Here is a 12,232-nt window from a genome sequence, read left to right as displayed (position 1 = left end):
CACCGCCGCCCGCCCGTCGTCTTGCTGCGGGGCCCCGCCGAGGGCGGCGGCGGAGGGCAGTGGTCGCTCACCTCCCAGTGTAGGAACCTCCTGGGAGAACCTCTGCAGGCTTTATAGGGGTGTATTTCAGTGAGGCGAGAGGACAAGCCACGGACACTTTTTGTTTTTTATGGACACATTGTCACAGCAATACAGAGAATGCGATTTTATTAGGCTAGGAAACCAAAACCCCAACCACAACTCGATGGCTTCACTGTTTCTAGGATTGGCTGTGAATGCCAGTTAATTTTTAACCAGGAAAGGAAGCTCGCTGGCTTAACTTTCATTGCCACTCAACTCTCCATTCATCTCTCTGTCCCTCTCCAACTGCCCATCCATCTGTCCATCTCCTTTTAACTAATGTTTCCCTTTGCATACTAGACAAACAAACAAACAAAGTTCCCCTTTCCCCCCTTCACTTTTTAACATTTCCTTTGGGTAGACGTTGTCTGGCTGGATGGCAGTTGTCAACAAAGGCCCAAAGTCAGTAAGTCCTTCACCTCAAGGTTATGGGTGATGTCCAAGCAATACAGAAGTTCAAAGCCAGTAAACAATGCCAAAACAGAATGTACATTCTTTTCTTGATTACGATTAGGGTCAATATTGAAGGTTCAAACACTTTTCCCAAAACACATTCCTATCTCAGCTATTGTTTGGAATTTGGGTTTTCTGTTTCCCCTCCCTTAACTTTCTCCATCCAGCCGTTCTTGCCCAACCCCACCCACTCCAGTCCACCCCCTTCTGGCCTCAGAGATCAAGGACAATTTCAAACAGTCCACTTCCATCACACTACTATGCAGAATTTTTTTTTTCTTCCCCCTAAAGACCACCGTTTTCTTAGGGCTCTCACACTTCTGACAGCATCCATCACCTGGCTTGGACCTTCCCTTTGGTGCAAGGCTTATAAATCCTGCCCCAAACACTACCAACACCACAAACACTTCTTAAGCAGTTCTCCTGGACGCATGTGGGGGGGGAAGCAGACAGCAATGTCACGTCAGACCATCAAGCACAGGCCAGCATGGGCAGGATAAGTAAAAGGCCTAACACATAGCAAGCTATAATCGAACTTCTTTTCCTTCTCCTTTGACCTGCTGAAAAAAATGCTTGACCAAGAACTCCAGAGTAGAGGATATAATGACATAACTCACAAAAGAGGAATGATTTGCCCCCAGTGACTGAAGGAGATCGTGAGGAATTTCGGATCCCAGAGTTACATCAATAAAAGAATGTGCAGTAACGTAACACCAGAGTAAAAAATGTAAAGTTTCTTTCTTTCTTTCTTTCTTTTTATTTTCCTTGTGTGCTGTTCCACTGTATACATGCAACCAAATACTTCTGCATATTAAAAGAAAACTGTATATACATACAAATGATACATACTGAAAACAGTGATGTCCTATAAAGAATTGGCATTTTTGTGAACCGTGTCAAAGGAATTACATCGATTTGGTAAATCTCTGAATCAAAACACATTCTTATCACCACCGTGTTGCACAAGTAAAGGAATCTCCACACCCTTTAGCCCCGAAGAAACACAATCAAGCAGGAGAAATAATAATAATTAATAATAACAATAAAAAGGCCGTTTGAACAAAATAGGTTGGAGGAGGTTTTTTAATTAGTATTTACAAGTCTTGTAAAACACCGTTCCTGTATGAAATATACATTCAGATGCTCTCAACAGCAAATTACCTTAACAATAGAACATCATATCTTTCGTAAACCGATATAGAATTTTAAATATTTTCCTTTTTTTCCTCTTTTATTTTTTAATGTTTTTTTTTCCACGCTTTGGTTCCTGCAGGGAAATATATAGATATATTTAGAGATATTTAAAATAACTCTGAACAACTCTTCATTCTTTGCATATGTCGACTGGGTGACAATGTAGAGCTCGTGTCATTTAAAGTAGACGACAACACATTATCATATTTACATTGTTTGGCTTCTGTTTAAACTCCTCACTAGACAACTTTAAACGAACATGCAATCGAGTTATTTTAATGATCCAATGTTGCTGCATTGCACAACTCCAACTTTCAATTAAGTGTTGTGTGGTATTTGCTAAACTCTCGTTCTCCACAGGTATTTCCTGAAGAAAGTTTGTGAGCCAGAAGCCAGAAGGTTAGTTTCCTTTATGGAGTTGTTTCTTTAAACAGACTGAATTTCACACTCTTTTGTCGATTTATTTTTAGTATTTAAATATGATTTGTCTCAGAAAAGATGACAACCCATAGTTGTCATAAATAAACCAAGAACTAATTTAATTCTGCCTTTTTTTCCCCCCAGCGATTGTTTCTTTACAATACATGGTGAATTTATACCTGATTTTTTAAGTAAATAATTCTTTTATGTAGTCATCTCCTTTCCCCTACGCCCTCCTTCCCTACACTCCCAAAGGAAGCGCTGTTACACCCATCACTACATCCATAGTACAACTGCTAGCGGTTGGCCTCGTGAAGGTGTAGGCATGTCATTCCCTCCTCCCATTAATTCTCTGTGTGTGTATATGTCCCTTAAATTCTCTCTTCAAACCCATGAGCAGCGGATAACTGTCTCTAACCTAGATATTTTCTGCGAAGGAAGGACAAAAGATTATTCCTTAGAGTTCGTATTCTGCAGTAGTCCTGTTTGGGTGAGCTCGACCTGGCAGTCTCCAGACAGCTGTTCCGCAGCAGCACAGGGGCGAGGAGGACCGGGGGTGGGCGAGTCCGGGGACAGAGATGTGCAGTCCCCGCCTGTGCCTGCCGAAAGCGGTAGCAGGGTGATCCGCAGTGCCTGGAAAGGTAAGAGGTATGGATTTTGCACTCAGAGGTGACGTGCACGTTTAGAAATGGATGCCATGTGTGTCAAAATCAAATCGATTCCAGTTGATCTCTGTATATATATATATATAAAATAATAATTGACGTTCCAGAGTAGGTTTACATGTAGGTAAAACCTTGGATTCTCCTAGTCCCATCAGATACACACCTCCTTCCTCCATGTAACCCTGTGGCTTGACCTTGTCAAGGGTGAAATCTGAATTTAATCTAGTTTTGAAAAATGCTATGAGTTTTAAAGTAGTGGATTAGCTGAGTAATATTGTAATCTGTCCCTGTTAATTTTTTTTTCTTTCATTCTTCTGTTCTGAAACCATATTTTCACTTGGCGGTCGGTCAGATTGAGCATTCGAGAGAGCTGGAGGCGTTTCTCTTTGTTTATGTAGACACTGAAGAAGAATTCCCTTTCTAACTCTCTAATTTGGTATTTGGTGTATGGGCATCTCTTTTTACGGGTACGTTGTCCACCTGTGGAGTGAAGAAAGGCAGAAGCGTTTGAGACCCGGCGGGGGCCAGCGACAGGGGCTGAGGAGAGGTGTTGGGGGAACATCCAGGCATACACTAATACGGAAAAGATGCGTTTTGCCCACCGAGGGGCCGGCGCTGGTAGATCAGAGGCTGAGCGCCAGCCCTTCGCCTGAACGGGTGCGGGCAGCCTGGGACCGGGGCTCACCGGAATCAGCCGGGTCCCGCAGCACCGCGGCCCCAAGCAGCGGGCAGGACGAACCTCCCGCAGAGATGCAGGGATCCGGCCTCTCTGCCTCCGCGGGGAGGGCGGCCGGAGGAAGGGGTGATGGTGGGGGGTTCCTGCAGATTTCACGAGCCGGAGGAAAGCTTTTGTAGGCTGCTCCGCTGGGCGCCACGCACACGGAGCTGCTCAGGGAGCGGCCATCACCTGGCTGCCCACCCCAAGCTGCGCGGTACCGGGCAGGAGGACCCGGCGCCAGCCCTCCCAGAGCCCCTGACCGCTCGGATCTCCCCCTCACTCCCTAGACTAGTCCCAGCTCCACATCCCCAGCAGAGGAATAGCCCCTGAGCCCAAGGTTAAGGCGCCTCAATTTCCCCCAGACGTTTTTTTTCCAAGCGTGCTCTCCTCCACCGCATCGAGGTATTCTCCTCTCGATGAACCATTACGCTTTTAAAGTTCATATAAAAAGGTTTCAAGGTTCAGGAGCTTTATGCATTAAACTTAGATGCTAGCCCTTTAAAAACTTCCTTTTCTGGTACGGTTCATTGTCGAGGCATTTTTTCCCCCTGAACTCTGCACTAGCTTTTGCCTTTTAAAAAGCCCACATAAAAAAAATCAGACTTTGACAGATTGAATAACAATTGTAAGTAACAAACTGTTGGACAGAAGGCAACACGTAATTGCCACAGTGCCTTAGTAAAATGGCTTCCTTTAGACAAAAAGGCCAGCTTTAGGTTAATTTGTTTATTTTAATATATTGGTACGGTTCAGGCGGCTACTTTATCTGTTAAACGCTATTCTAGTGCAATCGTTAAAAGGGTGAAGGCTTTGAATTCATCTCCTAACTAGACTTGTGGTGCAACACATGGCTTTTATAAAATCACTGGATTACACTGATATCAAAGAAACCGAATCTCCTTTTTTTGCCGAATTTACAGGCACCGAAGATGCGTTATTATTTTTCGAGAGCTGACCACGGAGCTTTTTTTTCTTTTTTAATTATTATTTTTTTAAAAAAGGAGGGGAGGGGAAAAAAAAAAAAAAAGGAGAAAAGGAAAAAAAAAATAAGGCATCCATTGCCCGGTGGGTATTTCACGGCCAATTTCAGCACTAAACACGTGATCTCGCCTTTTATAACAAAGTTTTGTTGGGGGAAATCTAAAGGCCCTTCATAAACCTTATATGCTTATAAAACAGCATATAAAAATTTAACAGCGGCGGTGCGCTAGGTTTCAAGCTGCCTTTCCTAAAAGCTCTCGGGCGCTGCCTTTATACGTACTGGAGCTGCCGGATTTCTCCTCATTGTTGCCGGAAGATGATTCGGGGCTGCTGCTGCTCTCCGGCCGCCTCCGCCTCTCCTTCTCCTTCTCCGCCGCCGCCCTGCCGCAGCCGCCCTCCGAACTTGAAGTTGCCGCTGCCGCCGCCCCGGCGGCCGCAGGCGCCTTCTCGCCATTCTTGTCTACCGGGTAGTCCGCCGAGGACAGGTTTTCCGCCGTGCCATAAGCCGTCTCGAAAAACTGGTCGAAAGCCTGGGGTAGGACCCCGTTCCTGCCCACCGTGCTATAGAAATTGGAGGAGACGTTGGTGCTGGGGTGGTAGACGTTAGCTGTGTTTTTGCCGAACATCTCGCCCATGCTAGCAGTGTTGGTGGCAGGCAAGCAGTCTCTGTGCATGATCTCCTCTGCGGAGTAGCAGTGGGGCAGATTGTTCCTGGGGTGCCATTTACTGGAGGGATCAATGGCATATTCCCTGAAGGTAACTTCTCTCACAGGTTGGACCTGGGGTAGGTTGGAGGAGTAGGAGTATGTCATAGGGCGAGAAGACGGGGTCTGGGGCAAAAAAGAAGGGAGGCTGGAAAAATCAGGACCCGAGACGTAGTAAGTACAACTTGGCAAATACATGTTAGAGGAACAAGGAACACGCTCATCAAAATCCATCATTAGGGCTACCTCGGCTTCTCCGCATTAGCTGAGCTTAACATGATTCTCTAACGCAGCTGCCTCTTTGAAGCAGATCCGTGAAGTAAGAGATGGGGAGACGTAAGCTGACGTGGAAAGCTCTCCCCGGCGGCAGGGAGGTGCGGTCACGTGGCCCGACGTTGACATTGACGAGCGGCGGGTCCAGGCCCCGCTCCCTTTGTGGCCATCGCGGGGGGAAGCAACAGCTCGTCGCCAGCGCCTACGGGCGAGCCCAGAGCAGGTTGCCCGGGAGTAGCCCGGGGGACACACACACCCGCCTGGCCACTGCCCCAGTCTTAGCTGCCTGGGCCATGGCACCCGCTGGCTCTGAAGCAGAGAGACTTAGCAGTCCCCCTAGGGCTAGGTGAGACCTTTCTGTCTGTCTGTGTGCTTGCTGGGGCGTTCGGCGGCTCGCTGGAAGGCTCTGAGAAGGAGAGATGCAGGCACACTTTCTTCTGGAAAGGTGCTTCCGATCAGGAAAAGATCCTGAAGAAATCGGCTGTAGGTTTTGGGGTGTTTTTTTTGTTTGGATGTTTGTTTTGGTTTTGTTTGTTTGGTTTTGTGTTTTTGTTTGTTCGTGGTGTTGTTTTTTTGTGTGTGTGTGTGATTTTTTTGGTGTGTGTTTGTTTGATTTGGGTCCGTTTGGGCTTCTCCAACTCCTCCTAGGAAAAAAAAAAAAAAAAAGCCTTCGCCCCATAGGGTTTTTCTGGAAACCTTACTAGGAAGAATGTGCCAGGGTCAAGTCTGCACTGATTTTCATGGTGAATAGATTACATGCTTGCATTCATGTTCACTTCCGAAGCGCTTAGTGTCTTCCTTCCCTTACTTACATATTAACCTCAAATACCTCTCGCGGCTTCAGACAAGCTTTACTGAGGGTGGTTAACAATGTCGAGTTCTCAGGACGCAGGGTCCTTCTCCTCACCCTCTCCGAACCGTTCCTTGCATTCGCAACGCCAGCAAGCCCTTTAAATTACAGACCACGGAGCTAAAAAGTGTTTGCGGATCTCTCCGTCTCAATACTGCCTCTAAATACTTGGAAAACCAGTGGATGTTGGACTACCCTGGCTTGACAAATACTTCTAGTTTAATTGCCAGAAGCCTAGTTAAAATTATTTGACGTACTGTTAACCCCTAGGAACAAACTTGCCCTGTCGTGATACTTTCCTTTTTGGTTCATACCCTTGCTGAAGACTGAGACCCAGAGAGACCTGTATTAAAAACGTGGTTAAACTTTTACTATTGTTGCATGAAAGAGATGATATAGAAAGCGAATTGTACAGGGCAGAGACTAAAAAGTACTTCTCTGCCAATAAAAATGCACACCCCACCGAATGAACAGAGCCAAAGAAAACAGAGAAATACGCCAAAGAATACAGCACCTTTTGAGGCATGGACATCCCTAGGCTCTCGGAAAAAATATTTTTTTGCTATTCTGATGCTCGATTACAGAAAACAAATATTTGAGTTCCGGCTGGATTTCATCAAAATAGAAAAACAGAGCAGCAAAGGGCTATTGTGAAGTCGATGCTCTTAGAAAGTTAGATATAGTTCAAGATCCATGCCCCCATGGACTTTGTAAGCTAATGGAAGGGAAAGGAAAATGCTGGGGGAAAAGTATTTGGGTTTTCCCCCCTCTTCCTCTGCAGTACTGTGGAAGTATTTATATATCCGGAGAAAGTTCTCTAGTAAATTCTGGAGATCTTCGGTATTTAAATGTCAACATCGATTTGTTTATTTATTGCTTAGCTTATCGTAACTGACTCAATAACAAATCTAATCATCTTGTGCACAGAGAAAATATTCTCATTATGTATTTTCCTTACATTATAGTTAACAATTGCGCTTGAATTCAAGCTGTAAATCCAGTATTATCAAGTAATTACTTTGTAGTGGAGTAAACTAATTTATTAGCATTAATGTTTATATGCCTTTTTTCTTATTTTACAAGGGTAACCGTTCACAAATCAAATGCTCTGGACGTATCCCTGTAATGAACTCTTTATTTTGGTTTGCTGCAAGAACTTCTTATGTTTGCTGCATGTCTGCAAGCTGAACTTGAAATTAATGAATTAATCTTCTAGCTTGACGTATTTGCTAGAAAGTGGATGGAAAGAGATTGCGTAGCGTCAAAAGGGTAGTGGTAGCAGAAGACTGCAGTTTCGTTTAGGGATTGTAAAAGGGTTTGGGGGGCTTCCCTCTATCAGTATTTTTCTTTTCTTCCTGATTTGGAGCTGGGGGTGCAAGAGCTTTGATTGCCTTTTTGTTAAGGCTATATTTTTGCTCGCATTTAGTTCCCCTCTAGCTTTTGCGGGAGGGTGTGAGGTTGGGGAGTCGCAAACCCACTTTCAATACCCGATCAGTGTTTATTTTCCCTTTGTCCCCCTCACCCTTAAGTTGCATCGATTAAAAACCTTTCCTCGCACCCTGTACACACGCAGACACCCCTCCCTTCAAACAAGAAGGAATGTATAAGGATTTCAGTGACTTAGAGATAACAAAGGCGCCACCATTGCAGAGCCTCGCCCCGCCTCTGTGTGATGGCAAACAAATTCTTGTACTTGTATTAGGGCTTTTAAGGCTATAATTGAACACAGCACGTCTAGGAGAACGAAAACAGTTCTAGACTGACCTGGGGTTTTATAGCACTTTGGCAGTCAACTTCAGCTTGTGTCAGCGCAGACATGACAGAGCTGCCTAACGCTTAATCGCAGGACGCCACTTCCTCGGACTCACTGCAGCCCCCATTTCAATAAATTTCAAACCTTGGGGCTAGAAATGGGGAACATAGCTGGTACAGGTTTGTATGGGGGGGTCTTTTCCACTCCTCTCTGTGGCAGGGACTGTGGCGCCGCACGAGGCTCCGCCGTGCCAGAGGTCGGGGCAGCCTCTGGGAAACAAAGGGAATTTAAGACAAGAGGAGCGAGAAGGCAGCTGGAAATAGACGTGTGTGTGCCTGTGCGTGGGTGTGAGTGTGTCTGGGCATATGTGTGCTTGCACAGCATGCACACGTGCAACCCCGATGCCTAGTTTCTGAACGCTGGCTCTGTGTTTCCCCTTCCCAAACCAGGCAGCCTGTTTAGTCAAGTGGGTTTGCAGCGACAGAGGACCCCAAAATGCCTCCCTCCAATCGGGGAGGCTGATAGAGAAGGCTTCAAGGGGAGCAGCTTGTCTAGGAGCGAGTAGACACCCAGAGCACAAACTGTTCCTCTGCTTTATTTGATGTTAAGTGAAACAGAGATAATGTACGCTTAAAGCTCCGGAATGTGTGGGTAATTGCAGGGAGCCTGCTGTTAAGTTGCTGTGTTCAGCACAATTATCAATGTTGATGATTTGGTCTAACGTTGAATTGCTCTTTTAATACAGTAATTGGGACTTCCGCGTTGAGGAAGGGGGAAAATCGAGCCTTCCCCTTGCTAACCTCACTGAAAACAACATAAACAAAGGCAGGCATTTCGTTTGGAGAAGCAAAATGCATTCGTTACGCCTTCTCATGTATTTCGGCCAGATTAGAGAGGGTAAAATCTCTCTCGAATTGGGAGCTCTGCTGCAGGACGCTTTTGCAGAGGACAGCACAGCCAAGAAGTGGGGAGGCTGAGAGCATATTTCCCCATAGCTAAGCTAAACAAAGAGAATGAAAAAAGCTACATCTCTTCTTTGGAGGAATATAAACAGATCTGGGACGCCACGATAGACTAGTTTTTACATATACAGAGGGCGTGCAAAGCGAACTGTTTAACTTAGCACCGCTCGTCTCTGAAAGGTCAAGTTCTACAGTATCTAAACTGCTGTCTTTTGTACCTGGATTTGTGTGGGAGGGGAAAAAAAAGAGAAAAAAAAAAAAAAGAAGCCGACCATTCACCTTGCTAGTAGAGTGGATGCCTGTAATTAATAGGAGAATCATGTGCTAAAAGGGATTTGCGTCGAAAGGAGACAGTTAAAATATTACATGATCCCTGGTTTCAATCGCTGCTGCTCCTCTCGCATGGAAGGGTGAGCGGTGTTACGATTCGAACGGGAGAGAACATCTCAAGAATTAGGACAGCATTTTGCAAACTCGCGGGTTGGTTACAACCTCCAAAGACATTAGGAAAACGTAGTAATAGGAAATTCACGACGCTCTTGCCAAGAAAAAGAGCCCTTCTTCCCACCTTTTCCGGTGTAAAGAAAGCCAGAAGGTGCAATTCTTTACAAAAATTTCCAGGAATGCATCTTCAGAAAGGATACTTATTGTTTGGATTTTCAGTGTTTCGGGCTCAGAAGTTCTTAACTGGAGGTTCTACTTTTCTGATTATCTTTTTGTCTGAAAACAAGCTATACATAACCACCTATTTATTAAAAAATAAATCAACCCAACAAACAAGAAAACAAAAAGCACACAAACCCCAACCAACCAAAAAAATTCCAACAAAAACCCACAACTAATTATGTTCCCTTAACACTGCAATACAACCTAGCGTTACAACAGTAGCTTTTTCAAATATTCTGAATAATATGTGGTTGGGTTTTTTTTACATCAATGAGTTAGAAGTCCCTTGGTGTGATATAGGAAGTGTTACCTATTGTCCAAAGCCTGAAGCGATATGGTTGCGATTTTGCTAGAAAAATGCAGAATATGTATAAAGAGAAAGGAGAGATGTAAACATGAATCAAGTAAAGGTTACTCAGACTATTTGTTGTTGTAGTATTTAATCGCATTACATTATTTTTAGAACTTGAACATCTTCAAAACCTTTCCTTCTCTAGGTATAGAGTATTTTAGGTTGATTTTTATTTTCAGTTACTGAAATCCATTCCTCCATCACCGTCTCTATCTTGTTATGAAACTGAGATGGATAAACTTCAGTGAGTGTTTTGGGGGTTTGTTGGGTTTCTTTCCCTCTCCTGTTCAATTTGACCATTAGAATTAATCAGTGAGGGATGTACGGAGATCTACCCGTCCTTGGCGACCAATCATGATATTTTGCATCCTTTTCAGATGATAAACGTCCGAGGGCTTTATCTGAATACAAAATGACTCTGATAGCTGCAACAACTCGAATCATAGATGGCTGTTTGTTTGTTTGTTTCCCAATAGAGGAGGCTTCTCGCAGGCATAATTTCTTTTTCCACAACTATTTTGTTGCCCTTTTGCAGCCAAACGATTCGCTACTGTGACAGACTGCCGCCGCCTTCAGAACCTCGGCGAGTTTCTCATAACTCCATATGCCCCCACCCTCAGTTTCACCTCCATGTTCTCCAGTCCTGCGCTCCCCAGGCTCAGGGACTCTGAATCTCTCTAAATTTTGGGTTGTATTTAGTGATCATAGATTGCCGCTGAAAGAGAACGGAGGTAGATTTGATAAAAAGCAAGGCTTAGGTAATTATTTTCTCAGGCGGCCAAGTATATCAGAAATGGAGTGCTACCATAAACGTCTCCTTTTCTTCCCTTGAACGCTCTTCGCAACTGCCTCGAACACATGAAAGAAAATGCGCATCCAGTCATTCGTATTTGCCTGTCTATCCGAATGCAGGTGCAAGGGACTTCCGCTAAAAACAAGGTGCGAGAGAAGGGTGTCTAGACTAAGCAGTGAGAGTGAAACGAGTGAGAAAGCAAATTTCCCTGGTTATAACCAGCCGGCACAGAAAAGCAGGCACCACCGACTGCGACCCTGACCCACGAAGAACCGGGTGGTTGGCACTGTTAGTAGTAAGCAGGTATCAGTCTCCTTTCCTGATGATGTATTTTGCGTGGAATTAATCAGAGAGGCTTAGTGGACATCCACAGCGATTCCTTGAAAGTGTGGTGCTATTAAACGGCGCGTTTATCCCTACAGACGACCACACTCAGACGATGTTCCCATGCAAAGTTCATCCGCAGCCCGGGATGCCGCTCTACTCGACACGTTAGGGGAGGGAAAAAAAAAAGGAAAGAAAAAAAAAAAAGAAGTCTGGCCAAACACTCCCACGTCAACTTACATTTAAAAGTATTGCTGCAACTCATGCCTTGAACTTGACCTTAGATTTGTTAATCCTGAAAATATATTCGGTGAGAGAAAAATCCCGCCTCTGTGTTGTCTCTGACAAACGAGTGTGTTTCTGCCTACCAATTCAGGATGCAAACAACACACCAGAGTTATGAGACATATAATGTGTCTTCTGGATTAAGAGCAGAAAGCTACAGAAAGTAAACTGCTTCAACGTCGAGACAAGCCCGTTCTATCTTCTTGTTCCTTTGATGCCAAGATCCACACTTTGCCATAGAAATTCAAGTCAAGGTAATCGTCTGGAATTCTCAGTTAAATTGAATTTTATAGGACATAAATGCACATTGAATTTTAACACCGATTTACGAAATTTTGTTTTGTTTTGCTTTTTAATTTTGCCTAACTCGACAAGAAACACATTAAATTTTACAGTACCGTGTTGCTAAATTGATAGGAGAACCTTATTCACATATCATGAAACCCACCAAAATAAAGATATTTCTTCATCAATAATTGTTTTAGGGGGTGGGTACAGGAAGTATCAGTATATTGGGGCTGACAGATCAACGACTTCAGAGCCCCAACTTCCTATTTTGGTGGACGCTCCGAATTGCACTGTAATGAAGGTACCGGTGTTTGTGTAACCTTTATCGGGAGCTATTTGTCTGACACGGGCTTGAAGTACGTGCTGTAGTTGACTATTCAACGGTATGCCCACGTACAGCTCAGACCGCTTCTTCTCTTTCCTCTCATATG

The 12,232-nt window shown here is 44.5% G+C and overlaps 1 protein-coding gene across 1 annotated transcript; it reads right to left on the bottom strand.

Annotated features, from left to right (window-relative positions):
• Positions 1-3,099: 3,099 nt before the first annotated feature.
• HOXA11 (homeobox A11) lies at positions 3,100-5,492 on the bottom strand. Its single transcript, XM_064166938.1, has 2 exons — positions 4,832-5,492; positions 3,100-3,332 (listed from the first exon to the last, which is right to left on the bottom strand). The coding sequence occupies exons 1-2, from the start codon at positions 5,490-5,492 to the stop codon at positions 3,100-3,102; spliced, it is 894 nt and encodes a 297-aa protein (XP_064023008.1).
• Between the last annotated feature and the right edge of the window lie 6,740 nt (positions 5,493-12,232).

This window comes from Pogoniulus pusillus, chromosome 28 (assembly GCF_015220805.1).
Source record: "Pogoniulus pusillus isolate bPogPus1 chromosome 28, bPogPus1.pri, whole genome shotgun sequence".
NCBI lineage: Eukaryota > Metazoa > Chordata > Aves > Piciformes > Lybiidae > Pogoniulus > Pogoniulus pusillus.
The sequence above is the reverse complement of the archived record's forward strand: the minus strand, read 5'-3'. Positions and strand labels throughout refer to the sequence as shown.

Excerpts from the sequence above, each read along its gene's own strand:
- HOXA11 (XM_064166938.1), bottom strand. The coding sequence starts at position 5,492 with ATGATGGATTTTGATGAGCGTGTTCCTTGTTCCTCTAACATGTATTTG. Across the intron at positions 3,333-4,831 it reads GGAGAAATCCGGCAGCTCCA|GTGGACAACGTACCCGTAAA; the intron begins GTACGTATAAAG and ends TTCACTCCACAG.